The sequence below is a fragment of the Bombus pascuorum genome, chromosome 2 (genome assembly GCF_905332965.1).
Source record: "Bombus pascuorum chromosome 2, iyBomPasc1.1, whole genome shotgun sequence".
NCBI classification, from domain to species: Eukaryota; Metazoa; Arthropoda; class Insecta; order Hymenoptera; family Apidae; genus Bombus; species Bombus pascuorum.
The window spans coordinates 13,580,752-13,596,377 of NC_083489.1; the positions used below are offsets into that span (position 1 = coordinate 13,580,752).

Sequence of the window (15,626 nt, forward strand, 5' to 3'; positions counted from 1 at the left end):
TCCGCACCCGTGCGTCCGCGTAGTGCGTCTCAGAAAACTATCCTTGTCGACATAACACACGTACACGTACGCACACAAATGCGTACATGAAATCGAATTTTAAAACCAGGGGAAAACTGAAACTGTCGCGGCAGTGAGACCATATATACACGTTAGACATTTCTTATTTTGCGTTAATGTGGTCACAGATCGAAACTAGTGCACGATTTATTGTCGAGGAAGAAGCTGGTGGTTGTTTTGAGACTGGAGTGTTACCCGATTAGAATGGTTGCGAGTGTCGCGCGCATCGCTGGCAACCCGTGCAGTGTTGTCGCGCAGCCAAAATAAAATCGGCGGTAGCCGTTCCTTGGGAACTGCCAGTGGACGAATGTACTTCGCTAATCACAGTTTAACGCAGGCAGGACCAAGCTATGTGGAATTGCCCGCTCTTTTATCTCTACGAAGACTATGGGTGTCATAGCCCTCTGATGTGCATCCCGGTATTTTAAAAACGATTCAGCTCCACTGAGCTGAAAAGTGTTTTGCTTGGCTATTACACGCGTTAACCATCCACCTTCTGCGTTTTTCTTCTCTCTTCGTCAGTCATAACTGATTCAGTTTGGATCACACGCTGCTCTAGGAAAAAAAATAAAGTTTCGTCTAGGAAAAATTGCCAAGGCAACACGCGATTCATCGTGCTGTTTTCAACAACCTTTATCCGCCCTGACGTGATTCGCCCGGTTTGCCCGCCACAGGACGGGTTATGTTTCCCACTTTCATCGGAATCCTAGGTGAACTTTTTATTGTTTATTAGTTATGAAAATGAAACTATTATTATGAAATATCTTATGGATTTTTTTTGTTTCTCTAATTATTATATAGTAATTATTACGTATTACTAGGAAGATCGATGCTTACGATTGAGAGCCCTTGTCAATGACCTCAAGTTTAGCAACAGAGAATCATTTTCATTGTTTTTTTTGCTATTTTCCTCTATTGTATTACGTTCTATATAGAATATTCGTACACGGCATTTATATTCGTATTTTTGTCCATTAGTATTGTTATATCAAGTTATTAGTTTTGATCTTATTATATTTTGGAACATGTTTTTTTAGAGAATTTTTTGTGCTTATTTGAAATATAGTTCTTCTTATTATAAATATTTGGTTTTGTTAGTTAATAGTAGTTTTATTATGTAGTGAATTATCAAAAATTGTATTTTCAAGTTAAAGGAAATATAGAAGTTAATAATTATTATTAACAAGAGAAAAATAATGTTATTTGAAATTGTATATCTTTTTTATATATTTATATATTTGTTAAGAATTATTTAGAATATATTCTTACCACATTAAGAAATGAGTCCAATGTTACTTTTTTATTTATAAATTTATTATCACTAAAAAATCGCAAATATAAATTTTTAAAAGATATTTATATCATTTTAAAATAACAGTATAAATGATATAAAATAAAAATTAACATTTTGCAAGAATGCATAATTTATAACAAAATACAGAGATAAAAATATAAATATATATTTTCTACTACTTTAAAATAAAGATGTACATGTACAATTCTACAACCAATATATACATATACAAATAAGTATTAATTTTGATATTAAAATAGAAGTTGTTTCTTTATATAGATTGTACTTACACAATCATATATATTTAATTCCATCAATGAAGTTTTTGAGTCAATAACTTCTAAAATATTCTAAACACATACAAAAAGATATTCCAGAGATCAAAGAAATATAATATGAAGGAACTCTCAATTGTTCCTTTATTTTTTTAGACATTCAATCGTGGTGGGAGGTGCCAAGTATAGCACACTTCTGCTCATTATTTAGGGCTGCCTTCAATCTCCTGGACTTTGATATTGAGGTACCTACTACCTATATGCTGACTTGTACGAGTAGGCATTGTACATGAGACTTGCTAGTACTGCTTCAGCTTATAGGAAGTTAAATAGACCATGTTTCAGCCTTATGTTCTTAAAAGCTTATGCATTATTTTGTCATGGCTGCATCAATTTTTTGATTATATATCTTCAGTCGTGTACATATATATATTAATCATTTATTATTTTAGGATTTAGAAGAAGCTTTGTTAACGGATGGTGGAACTGAGGGACGTTTAGTACAGGAGCTAATAGTCAGGTTACTTGAAGGTTGTTTACCAAATGACACGCGCAATGACATCTCAACCTTTAACTATCAGATGTTTCTTCGCAGACTTTTTAGAAAGAAATGTCAGGTAAATTGGTTCTTCCTCTTTATATATATAATATATATATATATCATTAAAAGTAATACATGATTCATTTTGGTCTCAGGAATACAAATGTGAAAATCCTTTTAATACAGATGTAGATTTTGAGTTACTACCACTTCGTCAAAAAGTAGAAATTTTACGTGCTCTCTGCGACTTTCGGCTTGACGCTGAAGACGTGGTATGTATATAAAAAATGCCTGGGAAAGTATTTTTTATAAAAATTGTCACAAGTGTATTTATGCTTTGTAACTTTTAGGAGCAATCATTAGGTAATTTGGACTCGGATAGCCTGCGAGTCGAACCTTTAGGACATGATCGTAAGAATTCTGCCTATTGGTACTTTTACGGCACTCGATTATATAGGGAGGACTACATTGATACTTCTAACAGCATCTCGCACAAACAGAAAAGTAAGCCTAGGGATAAAAAGCGTAAAAGACGACGAAACAGAGTGGCGAAGGAGGAAGAGGAAGAGGAGGAGAAGAAGGAGGACAGTTTAATACACGGGAAAGCAAAAGAAAGTGTTTGGCAGGTTGTCTGCTTTACTCAGCAGGACTGGAGCCGTCTAGTTGAAAAATTTCGTGATTCGGTAATTGTCCTATTAAACGAATTAATTATTTTATTCCTTAGATTCTGCTAACGATGTTATTATAATACTTAGGAGTACGATACCGAACGTAAACTTTACCGTACTCTGTCCGAGGATTTCATGCCTGAAATCCCGAAACTTTTTGATTTAAAAGAAAAACAGCAAAGGCGCAAATTGTTACAACGTAATAGTTCGCGTGTACTTCGAAGTCACGAACCAACGACACAGATGGAAACAGTCATGGTTAGATCGAAGATCAAAACTAAAACAAACAAAGGGAGTAAAAAGGGGACTCAGAATTCAAAGAATGTTTATGTTAAAGAGGAGACACCTCCACCCTTACCTTCACCGCCGATTCAAAAAAAAGGACGGCAAACTAATAATTCGTTGGCTTCAGCTGTTGGTCAAATTGTGATTCACACTAGGGACGAAGTAGAGGGATTAGAAAAAAAGAAAGGCATTGGAAGTAATAGCGATGGAAATTATGTATCCTCTAATTACGGATATAAATACGGTTACTCGTTTGGAATTGAAGAAGAAGAACGTCGTGTTGGAATGCACAAAGTTCTTGAAAGTCTCAAAGATCATGTGGATGCTTGGCCATTCATTGATCCTGTGGATGAAGAATATGCCCCAAGGTATAATACTAAAGTTGTATATATAATTTTAGGTATTTTCAAAATACAAAAGTCATTATTCTTGTTATTTACGTATATATTTTGTTTTAGATACTATAGCGTGGTGCGAAAACCCATGGACCTTAGTACAATGGAGGAGAAACTTGAAAATGGTTTATACAAAAGTTTAAGTGAATTCAAACGTGATTTTCGACTTATAGTAGATAATTGTAGACAATATAATGGCTCTGATAATGGTTAGTATTTTTTATTCTTAATAAGATATACATATTTTATGATTAAATATTTGTTTCTATTACAGAGTACACAGAAATGGCATTTAACCTTAAGGAAGCATTTGACAAAGCAGTGGGACGTTACTTGGAATCGGAAACATCTAGCGACGAGGATCCTTCGTCACCGAAGTCATTTCTTGCTACTCCCGCATCTCCGTCGTGTCCTTCTCGCGTTACGTCTCCTCATCAGAATAGAAAACGTTCGAAAAAATCTACGAAAAGATCGAAATCATATAAATCTGAAAGCAAAGGAAAATCTAAAGCGAATGATAAGAACGACGAAGAAGAAAAACGGGGTAAAAATTATAAGCTTCCTAAGAAAAAAAGGGGTAAGAAAAAGAGTAAAAGAGCAAAGGACGAAGAATCGGTAAACGAAGAAGAACAAGAAGAGCAAGAAAGCGAGGATGCAACGTCTGAATCGAGTGTCATAACAGCAAAAAGAAGGAAGCACGTTGACGGAAATAATTTATTGTTAAAAACCAAAAAGCTAACATCCAAAGAATCAGAGGAGTTTAAGAAGATAGATAAAAAAGTTAGTAAAGAACGTCATCAACAAAAAAAGGAAGCGGAAAATGTACGGCCAATAAAAGAATCGAAAGAGAATAATAAGAAGCGAAAAGAGGACTTCGAAGAAGATTATGAGCCCCTAGTCGTCGTAAAAAGTAAAAATAAGAAAATCGAGAAGAAGGAACTCGAGGAGACGGAAGTATTTACAGATAACGCGAAGAAGAACAAATTGAAGAAAACCGAATCTCACGAAAATGAACCATTACCGGAGAATAAAGAGAAAACGCAGCATATCAAAGTTAAGAAGAATCGAAAGAAGGAAAAGACGGGATTAAAGGCTTTAAAATCTGACGAGAAGTCTGAAAAAAACCGTACTAAAGACAAAGAGAAAAAATCAAAACAGAAGAACGATGAACTCAAAAACGGAGAAATATCAAGTGAAATAGATTCCAAAGATTTAGATTTAGAAAGCGATGTAGATTCAAAAGAAATACATACGTCTAAGAAAATTCCTGCATTTATAGGTGATAAAGATATAGAATCGTTGGATGGTTTAAAAGATAAAATAAGCGAGAGGAGGCGAGAGGAGAAATTGAAAAATGAGAAGGAGAAACAGAAGAAAACTGGAAAAAACGACCTTCACAATATGTATTCAAAAAAAGTGCCTTCAAATGGTAGTACCTTTCATGACAGCGATAAATCCAGCGTGAAACGACCAAAGTTAAAAAAGGGAATAAAAGAAGAAAAAGTTCCTATCATGGAAGATCCTGTCAAGACTCAAGACCAAGAAGTCGCTGAGACTAAGAAAGTAAAAGTAGCTCAGTCAAAGCATACCAAAGGATTTGGAAAAGAAGAAAGCTCCATGCAAGCATTGAATCAAGCAACAGAACAGACGCTTCATGTAAGAATAGTTTATGTTTCACGTTTACATAATATAGATAGACGTAACTTAATATTTTTGTATATAAATGCACTTTATTTTTTTATCTCCGAATAGGACATCAACAAATGGTTAGATGACGCACCAAGACTCTCTGAATTTTCTTCAGGAAGTGATTCTCCAATATTTCATTCTTCGTCCGTCGAATCTGGCCGATCAGGTCCAAAAGTAGAAGCACCAAGGAAACGACCAAGTTCCATTAAAATCTTCGGTCCTCATGGACCTAACAGGCCCAAAAAGATCCAACGTACGATAGATCGCTTACAACCTGGAAAAAGTAAGGGAAATTTGCTTCTAAAAAAACCATTGAACTTACCTAACGTTAATGCTGCTGAAATGACCGTGCAATTGACCAGCGACAACGATCAAACGAACAAGAACACGAACGAGGAACCAAAACTTAGTTTAGGAACTGTTTTGAAAAACGTGGATTCCATACAGTTAATTTGTAAAAGTTTAGTTTCTTCGCCTAACCCTAATTTTTCTAATGACGATGAAGAAGAAGACCACAATACTCTTCCTGCAGTTCCGGTGTCTAGTCTTAGAGAAGAAAAAACATCTGGAATAACGACAACGCAAACACCTGCCACTGTAGAAGAGTCTAAAGATAATCAATCTAACGCGAAGGACACGCAGAAGCCCAAAACAGCGACGCCAAATTTGAGTGCTTGGTTTAAAGCGTTCGGAGCGCCAAAGTCGAAGAAGAAAGACGAAGAGTCGGAGGACGGTATAATGAAGAAAGATGGTGAATTGCAGGAAGTGTTTTGTGGTAGACAAAGAAGAATGAGTACCGGTGGTAGTAGTGTAAGTGAATCTGTTTCGAGTTTCTCTCAGGAGTCACCACCTGGACGTTCAGGTCGATCTCCGCAAGGTCAACCGATAATGGCTTCGGTCGAGCCACAGATTAGAGGAGCCGGTTTCTATCAAGACGCTTTATCAACGGGAAGTAGCCCTTACAATAGTCCCTATTATGCTACACCTCCAAGATACAGCGCTCAATTACCTCCCACTCCATCCCCACAAAATCATCCATTATCTCCAGCCTATCCATCATCATCGTACGAACAGGCGCCTCTCTATTCCCAGATACCGACGCAACAGTCGCATCAAACGTTTCAGAAATCACCTCAAGAAAATTCTGGGGAGATCTATCATCAGTTATCACCTACATTTCCTCAGCGATCTCCTCAAACTAATTTCCCTCAGAATTCGACACAAAACGAGTCATATAATCAACCATTGCAATCTTCTAATCAGAGTCAATCTCCTGTTTATCCACAGCATTCACCACAACCCATACAACAGATATATCCTCAACCTTCTCCGCAGCCACCACCATCAAATTATTCTCAACCATCTCCTCAGCAACCATCTACTCCTAAATATTCACAACTATCTCCACAACAAAATGCTGCCAATTATTCTCAGCCATCTCCGCAAGCTGCTAATTATTCTCAACCTTCGCCTCAGCAACCGCATTCACCTTACTCTCAGGCTTCTCCCCAAGCACCGCCAAATTATTCTCAACCATCTCCACAACAACAACCTTCTCCATATGCACAATCTCCACAGCAATCGTCTGGATACTCCCAGATGTCTCCTCAACCACCACCATCAAATTATTCTCAACAATCGCCACAACCATCTTCCAATTACTCTCAACAATCGCCACAACCACCTTCCAATTATTCTCAGCCATCACCGCAACCACCTTCCAATTATTCTCAAGCATCACCTCAACCACCTTCCAATTATTCTCAACCATCGCCACAGCCACCTTCCAATTATTCTCAGCCATCACCACAGGCACCTTCCAGTTATTCTCAACCATCACCACAGCCACCTTCCAATTATTCTCAGCCATCACCACAGCCACCTTCCAATTATTCTCAGCCATCACCACAACCACCTTCCAATTATTCTCAACCATCACCACAGCCACCTTCCAATTATTCCCAGCCATCACCTCAACCTCCTCCAGTGTATTCTCAACAGTCTCAATCTTCAAACTTCTCACATCCATCACCTCAGACACATTCTGCCAGCTACACGCAATCTTCACCTCAACCTCTCACAACAGGCTACTCCCAGCCATCGCCTCAACCTCGAAACTATTCTCAACCTTCGCCTCAACAAATCCAAACCTTTCCTCAACATTCTCCACAAGCACCGCCTTCATACTCTCAACCTTCTCCTCAGAATGCAGCATATTCACAGCCTCAACAATCGCCTCAGCAATCAGTTAAGTATTCTCAACCTTCTCCTCAACAACCTGCCAATTACTCACATTCGATACACTCGCCTCAAACGCCACAAAATTATTCGCAATTGTCTCCTCAACAACCAACGCCAAGCAATTACTCTCAGCCTTCACCATCGCCTCAGCAATCCCGGAACTACTCTCAAACGTCTCCATCGCCTCAGCAGTCCCGTAACTATTCTCAACCATCGCCATCTCCTCAACAATCACATACTTACACTCAACCAGCGCCATCGCCTCAGCAAACCCGCACCTACTCTCAACCGTCACCTCAGCAAAAGTCTGCATGCACATCACAAGCGTCGCAATCTTCGCAACAGCCTTCGAATTACTCGCAACCGTCTCCACAACAAAGTACAAACTACAGTCTACAGCAACCGCAACCACAATCACAAAAGAACGCAGAAGAATATCCACAAGCTGCGTCGACATCTTCAAATTATTCCCACGGATATAAACAGAACCATTCGTATATTCAGTCTTCAGCGTCGTCAACATTAAACGAAACAGAACACCGGACTGATTACTTGAAATCTAGCACTACGGAGAAGTCTTCGAGCACGGAGCAGCAGAGGAATTTTGCTGTACCACCGGAGACTGCATCGTTAAGCCTAAATGCGAATCATCAGATTTATCAGTCATCAAACCAATACCCACCAACGTTTGGCAATAACTATCCTAATATCGACCTCCAGAGGTCTGTTTCGAGACACGGCAGTCAGGAACAGCCACAACAACAGCAACAATCGTCCCAGGAGCGGCCTAGCTTCACCGACCTCAGCAATTCTCTGAACGCTCAGAAGTACGCTCAACAGCGGTCGTTCCTTGGTAAGACGTCGAGTACCAGCGAACAGCACACAACGCAGGATCAGTCACAAATCCTAGCATTCCAACAAAATCTGACAGCTCACGAATCTCTTTATCCTAGTGGTTTCCAATCGTCTGGTTATCCGATGCCAAATTCGAGACCCGTGTATCCAAGTCCACATTACTTCGATGCCAGTTCAAAGGCTGCGACTAACAGCGGATCGGTAAACAGCTCGACCAGTAATTTGCCTCCAGTGAAGAAACGAATTTACAATGAATCATCTACAGAGGCGTCTCGCGGTTTGACGCAGGAAACAGCAGCTAGAACGGGCCAGGAACAATTTAGCTTTGACCCCATAATGGCATTGCCGCAACCTGAAGCAGTTTCAGCTAGTCAGTTCGATACTGCGTTTGTCGGCAACCTAGCCGACTCTGTAGCGACGAATCCAGCGTATGCACGTCTAGGCTTAGGTTTGGTCAGTCGTACTGGTAAAGAACAACAACAATTGTTGACCATTCCTCGACCACCACAGACGAAGCCAGAACACCTGGCGTATGCTCGTAGTCCAGCATCTGGCGCAGCGGAAATAGATCTGAATTTGCTTCAAAGTTTGCAGACGGCAGCAGCGAAGAATACACAGAGTATTTTGTCAATGTCGTCGTCTCGCAGAGGTGGAGAAGCATCTAGTAGTTCTACGTCGACACCTGTGAAAACGAAAAAGAGCAGAAAGAGCAAACAGCAACAGCAAGAGCAACAAAATGTAACAAGCGTCTCGTCGGCGGTTAGCACGGAACCACAATCTGCTACAGGTATACCTGGTTTTCCACAATACACGGGAACATCAGCTGACTCGATTGGTCTAAAGAATACCACCATGGTTCCACCAGCTGGGAGTGCCTTTAATTTCGCTGCGTCAACCAGTACCACGACCAGTTCACCTTTCTACGATAAAGACGCATCAGCTGCAGCGGCTGCGTTCGCATTTTTGGATGAGTTTCGAAATCCAAATAGCTACTATAGCATGGCGCTCAGGCAACAGCAGCAGCAACAACAACAGCAAGTTCCGCCAGTTACAGACGCCACGCAACAAGCCTGTAACAAGCTTAGCAATCAACCGCCGAGAAATTATCCGCCTCACCCTTTCCTTCATTCCGCTCAGAGATCAGCAGCTTACGGGCCTCCTGTATCTGCTTATGTAACGCCTCATGGGCCAAACTTAACGATGGATCCGACCGCTTATCAACAGTACATTCATTCCCTGTACGCGCTTCAACCGCCGCCCCATCATCATCGACCGTCCTGGCTTTAGCCGTTAAAATCTTTGTAATGGGCGTTTTGGAACGATTGTATGCGACATTTCGGTGGATATACCGTCCCCATCGAGAAGCTGGAGGAAATGATATTTCGAATATGTTATCTGTTGATGACATTGGCAGTAGATTTCTGTTTTACCGAACAAGTTGCGTTAATGTTTTATTCACCTATTCGGGTGAAATGCGATAAAAAATTTTATCGCAATTGTAAATATTATTTCGTCTAACTTTATCTCGCTCTTCAACTGTAATCAAGACTTTCTTCTTTCTAGGGAAAAGGAAACGGTATCGATGTTTTTCCCCTTTAATCCATGTGACTAGGCATGAAGCCCTTCTGTATTATAGAATGATAATGACCTTCCTAATTTTTTTTCTTTTTCTTTTTTAATGAAGCAATTTATTTATTTTTCGTTTATACACGTATAATTCACAATGATTTCTTTTATTTTCATTAACAATTTTTTTATTTTTTTATTTTTTCTTTTTTTTTTAAAGAAAAATCTCGGTACTGTGATAAGGGTGGAAGACTGTACTGATTACTATATCCCTTGAGATTGTCGATGCACTACAGACTCGTGAAAGGTCAAACAGTAAAAAAAAAACGCGGTGCAAGATTTTCGATCATTTATTTTTTCTGATCTCTTCCTTCTTTCTCCTTTTTTTCTTTTATAAATATTATTTTACTGATTGACTAGCGAATAACGGGTTTTTAAAAGCTCTCTGCGAGATCAGGATGTTGTGGTCTTTCCACCGGCTTGTCTTTCTCATTCGCGTTTATTTCCTTTTTTATTAAAAACCGTACGAATCTTTGAAATTTTTACACGATATATCAGAATGAAAATAGTTTACCTTTTCAAGGGTATTCTATTATGTAGTCATATGTACATAAAGAATAAGCCTACTTATTGTAGGAATTTTTGATAGTTTTTTTCTAATAACTAGTCGACAACTTAGACGTAAGTTGAGTCGCTAGTAGCTGGAAGTAACCTTCTATCAAAAGTTCCTCTTATCTATCGCGCTCTCGATGGCGTCCCTTTTTCTTTCTTAATCTATATTGAGATACGGATTATGCAATATTCGATTTTTTTAACATAAAAGAGAAGAAAAATGATGGCCCATTTCATAACTGTGCTCGTAATTGTCTTGCCCGTGGAAAAATACATTGTTCCCTCTCTTTTGTGTTCAAACAAATAAAAAATAAGAAAAAATTTACTAGACATGCAAGAAACATATAGAGAGAGTATACGTGACGTCTGATTTTCAAAAGATTTCTGTATGATATCGAGCGCACTGTTGCTGGCGTATATTGTGTAGAGTATATAGATTCGTTAGTGTGTAAGCTAGAACATTTGTTTCTTTGTATATAAAATACATATCTCCTTCATAGACGATGTGCTCGATGTAAAGAAAGATCTACGAAGTCAAAGACCTTGCAGAATCGTCCGCGGTAGATTAAAAAGAAGATGAATAAAAACACAATGGGAAATTGTAGGGATATAGACAAGGATGAAAGATGTATGTACATCGTGTGTATGTGTGAGCGGGCATGAGTGTGCGTCGTATCTCATGGTCGAGAACGAAATAAAGTGTAATACGCCGCAATCATACATTAACCCACCTTATTGCTAAAAAACAGAAGGAAGCGGAATATTAAAAACTTATAAATATATACATATATATATATATATATATATATTGTAAATGTATATTGTAAATGTATCTGATGACAGATTAAAGCACAGTTTGTTACAAATTTGTCTTAATTATGTTTTTATGTAGGTTTGTATATTATGCATATAATGAAACATAATAGCGCAAATGATAATTCAAAAACCGCTAGAAATCGAAATAAAATTTACTTCTACTTGAATTATTTGCCACATGTCCAGATGCATTATATCATCAATATTATCCAATATGCTATATTGAGTTGTTCGAAAAATTCATAACGTATCTTTTCATACATTTCTATTAAATAATTTTAGTTAAATACTGTTGGATACTAAAATGAATTAAGAACAAATTGCTGATTCAAAATTCATTAACAAAATAAGTTTCTTTTTTTCATTTTGAGACAATATCCAAGAAATTTTGAGTCGTATCTGAATGTTCATCTTTATCTTATTCATCAAATATAGTCTCATAATTATTTATTACAGTCTTTGCAAAATTTATTCGAATGACATACTTAGGCAAAAAATAAAATACTATAATGTGTATTATAGTAGAATTGTACAATTCGATAATACTCTATATCAGATACGTATTACATCATTATTGAAACTTATAATTTAAAAAATTGTGGATTATGACATGCAATATTTTTTATCAAATAAGAATCTATAGTTACATAATTGTAACTATATATTGTGTCATATCTTTCAATCGATTATATATAGTTTAGTAATGACAATTGATTTGAAATTGTTGAAATGGTAGTCGTTCTCATTACCAAGTTAACAAGTTCTGAAGATAACTAGTCTTCATTTTGAAATAAGCTCGACGTAATAATAGTTTCATGTGATTAATTCATGCTATAACACATCGAAATCTACGATAAATTATAGAAACATTTATACAAATATTTAAATACACAATTATAGAAAATATACGACAAAGGATATTAAGGAAAAGTTAATTGCGACCAGAGAGAAAATTTTTTACAACCATAACGTACCAAGTTGGTAACAATAAGATTGTAATTATAGAAACATATCCTCCAAAAATATACAGATAATGAAACATAATAGCGCTTGAGGAATGCAAATATGATACCCACGAGTTCCACCTCCTCATATCTACATTTCATGATTTTGATAACGAAAATTGCACATGCAGCAAATAAAATTTACGTTTTCATAAAATGGCGATATGCTACAGGGCAAAGTGCACTTGTAGAAAAATCTAGATTGGTTCTAAAATAATATGAAAAGTCGTTATAGTAAACTGTTACGTGAAGTTAAAATTTAGTATCAGTGTATGTTTCATTAATAACAGACATATTTTTCAATAGTTATGCTAATATCTAAACTCTAAAAACATTCTCGTGAAATTTCTCAAATTTCTAAATTAAACATTTGAATTAAAACACAGTTGATAAAACCTGATGAAATTGGCATTAATTAATATCAATCCATGTGTCATAATGTTAATGAATTAAAATAATTTTTTAAATCGTTTGCAGATTGTAATTTCTATTTTTAATTTATTGCATGGCGTAAGTACTTCCAAAATGATGGAAAGCATAAATAAGGAATTATTACCAATAAAGACACATTATTTTTTATTTAATGCAGGTAAATAGATTATATTACAGATTAAATATCACATCTTATAGAATATTATGTACATAATACAATATATATATGTAATTGTATTTTTTATTTTTCAGCTACTGGACCAATAGTACCATTCTTACCAACAATAGCAAAACAGTTAGGCTTCTCTCCTTTCTTAACTGGCACAATATACACGATATTACCAATTTCTGGTTTAGTAGCGAAACCTTTATTTGGAGCATTAGCTGACAAATTCAAAATTCATAAGATAGTGTTTTTAATATTTCAAGTTGTAGTTGCGATAGCCTTGTTTTCAATATATTTTATACCTGAAATAGACAATAGGGCACATGTTGAACTTACTTGTAATAAAATGGCAACTATAGAAATGTGTTCAAAAAATGGATTTCCTGATAGAATTAAAAATGATACGATAACAAAGATCAACCACTTAAATGTATCATGTCAGGTATGATGTCTTTTTATCTTATTTTCCTACTATATTAGATGTGTTTAATTTATATTTTGTGTGTTTTGTTTTTAGATATCGTGCAAAGCCTCGAAAGAACTTTATCATGAAATGTGCTCAAATTGGAAAGTACCTCAATTCTGTGACTTAACAAATTCAAGCTCTATTTTAAATAATGATACATTTAATTCTACCATAACATTTGACATATATCATAACATTTATGTAAGATATTTTGCATATTTCCTATATTTAAAGATAAACAGCTAAACTCTTTATTTTACAGCTAAAAAGATGCATGTATGTGCGTATTTCTACTGCCAAATTCTCAGATAATATACCACATGAACCATTTTGTGACAATTATGTAAAAACATCGTGCCTAGCTACATGTCATGATAATCCAACCTTTAATCAATTGTTGCATGAAGTTGATGTGCCTCAGAGTTCCACAGAAAATTCAACATACCAGTTTCATTCATTTCTGTGGGCAACTATAATAAGTTGGATTGGAATGGCAGTTGTAGTTAGCATAGCTGATGCTATATGCTTTAATCTCCTTGGTTAGTACTATATATGTTAATTAAATATCTAGTATGCTTTTCATACTGATATGTTACAGGAAATGAGAGAAGAAAGGAATATGGAAAACAAAAGATGTGGGGCAGCATTGGTTTTGGCATATTTGGAATAAGTGCAGGATATTTGGTAGACTTATTTAGCGAAGGAAAGATTCAGAAAGATTATACTTGTATATTTTATATCATGCTGGTCATTATGATTTTTGATATTATTGTATCTGCAACTTTAAGGAAGGTAAAATTCTTTTATCGTATATAATATTATGAGTAAAGAAAAATGTAGATAGTACAGAAGTTTGATACTTCTTACTTATCAAAAGAATAAAAAAATTGCCAGGTAATGGGAGAAAGCAGTATCATTACAGAAAAATCCAGAACACTCTGAGGATGAACCTTCAATATTATGGGAACTATTCACTATCCTTAGGGAGGGTAATGTGTTGTCATTTGGATGGTGGTGCATAGGTGCTGGAATGTGTACTAGCGTAGTGTGGAATTTTCTATTTTGGTATATTGAAGACCTAGCCAGTAGTTCACAAATAACACGGCTGAAAACTTTACAAGGGCTTTTGACTGGTGTACAGTGTTTTCTAGGAGAACTACCATTTAATTTTATCTCAGGAAATGTTTTACAAAGATTAGGTCACGTGAATGTTATGAGTTTAGTATTATTGATATATGCAATTAGGTAAATAATGAAATTTCTTGTAAATATATAATGTAGCTTCATATTACTAATTGTACTATTTTTTCAGGTTTATGGCATACAGTACTGTATCAAACCCATGGTGGTTTTTAGTTATTGAAATACTTCATGGACCTACCTTAGGTCTTTGTTGGCCAACAATGGTGTCATATGGTGATAAGGTAACACCACCTGGTACTAAAGCTACTATACAAGGATTTATTGGTGCTATATTTGAAGGAATTGGTAAGTAGTAGGAAATTAATTATAAAAATTAATGATTTTAAATAATTATTTTTTGTATGGTCATAATTATTTTTCAGGAGTATCAAGTGGCAGTTTAATATGTGGATGGTTAATAAACACATATGGCGGTGTTATAGCGTTAAGAGCATTTTCAGTAGGAGCGTTATTGTGGCTATCTTGCTTCTGGTTGATTCAATTGTTTTTACGAAAATTTAAAACATCGGCGGTACATTTGGGTCATAATCGTGAGTAACGATTATGTGGATACATAAATAACTGATAAAAATAATTTTAAATACTTAAGAAATTTGTTTCAATTGAAGAAAAATATCTTTTCTTTGTTGATCTTTTCCAGATTTGGTAAATTACGCTAATCCAGATGATGCTATTTTTATGTCCATGAGTCGCGAATTAGAAACTTATTAGTAAAAGGCAAACGACAGTGTTCTTTTTAGAAATTCGGTATATACATTGTTTGTTTATTTTGATATGATGATTTCGATTGAATGTAGTAAAAAATATACTTTTCTTATAATTATCGGACAGTTCAATTCTTAACACATTCGTGACTCATTTTTTTAGACAAATATTGATTATTCAGTATTATACTGTAGTTGTAAATTGTATCATGTTCTGTAATATATTCATTTTTCTTAGACTGAAGTAACATTTTTTTTTAAATGCGCTGATAAAATTTATAAATAAAAATGATAAATAGAACATGTATCATCATATACATCAAACAGATATTGAAGGGAAGTAATACAAGGATG

At 35.8% G+C, this 15,626-nt stretch overlaps 2 protein-coding genes and 1 long non-coding RNA gene across 5 annotated transcripts; 2 read left to right on the forward strand and 1 right to left on the reverse strand.

Annotated features, from left to right (window-relative positions):
* Positions 1–5: 5 nt before the first annotated feature.
* Positions 6–10,079, forward strand: LOC132916596 (protein split ends). Of its 2 annotated transcripts, XM_060976713.1 has the most exons (9): positions 6–770; positions 1,786–1,874; positions 2,082–2,246; positions 2,326–2,442; positions 2,521–2,853; positions 2,926–3,491; positions 3,582–3,727; positions 3,793–5,174; positions 5,271–10,079. In XM_060976713.1, exons 1-9 carry the CDS (start codon positions 743–745, stop codon positions 9,588–9,590), a joined length of 7,146 nt encoding a protein of 2,381 aa, XP_060832696.1. In that variant the 5' UTR covers positions 6–742; the 3' UTR covers positions 9,591–10,079. The 2 variants fall into 2 exon arrangements, with proteins under 2 accessions (XP_060832696.1, XP_060832697.1); XM_060976714.1 differs by lacking the exon at positions 1,786–1,874.
* LOC132916614 (uncharacterized) lies at positions 5,340–11,899 on the reverse strand. The gene is made up of 2 exons (XR_009660135.1): positions 11,454–11,899; positions 5,340–5,481 (listed from the first exon to the last, which is right to left on the reverse strand). It is a non-coding gene; the product is annotated as an uncharacterized LOC132916614 (long non-coding RNA).
* A 226-nt stretch (positions 11,900–12,125) lies between these two features.
* On the forward strand, positions 12,126–15,516 carry LOC132916603 (major facilitator superfamily domain-containing protein 6). 2 transcript variants are annotated; one of them, XM_060976741.1, is made up of 10 exons: positions 12,126–12,274; positions 12,779–12,890; positions 12,986–13,341; positions 13,417–13,566; positions 13,628–13,904; positions 13,964–14,157; positions 14,288–14,610; positions 14,678–14,853; positions 14,931–15,098; positions 15,209–15,516. In XM_060976741.1, the coding sequence occupies exons 2-10, from the start codon at positions 12,827–12,829 to the stop codon at positions 15,277–15,279; spliced, it is 1,779 nt and encodes a 592-aa protein (XP_060832724.1). In that variant the 5' UTR covers positions 12,126–12,274; positions 12,779–12,826; the 3' UTR covers positions 15,280–15,516. The 2 variants fall into 2 exon arrangements, with proteins under 2 accessions (XP_060832724.1, XP_060832723.1); XM_060976740.1 differs by having other exon boundaries at positions 12,142–12,571.
* The last annotated feature ends 110 nt before the right edge of the window (positions 15,517–15,626 follow it).

Coding starts and splice junctions, on each gene's coding strand:
- LOC132916603 (XM_060976741.1), top strand. CDS start 12,827: ATGATGGAAAGCATAAATAAGGAATTATTACCAATAAAGACACATTAT. Junction 13,905..13,963: donor TATATGCTTTAATCTCCTTG/GTTAGTACTATA, acceptor GATATGTTACAG/GAAATGAGAGAAGAAAGGAA. Junction 15,099..15,208: donor GGTACATTTGGGTCATAATC/GTGAGTAACGAT, acceptor GATCTTTTCCAG/ATTTGGTAAATTACGCTAAT.
- LOC132916596 (XM_060976713.1), top strand. CDS start 743: ATGTTTCCCACTTTCATCGGAATCCTAG. Junction 771..1,785: donor CACTTTCATCGGAATCCTAG/GTGAACTTTTTA, acceptor TTATTTTTTTAG/ACATTCAATCGTGGTGGGAG. Junction 3,728..3,792: donor ATATAATGGCTCTGATAATG/GTTAGTATTTTT, acceptor TTTCTATTACAG/AGTACACAGAAATGGCATTT.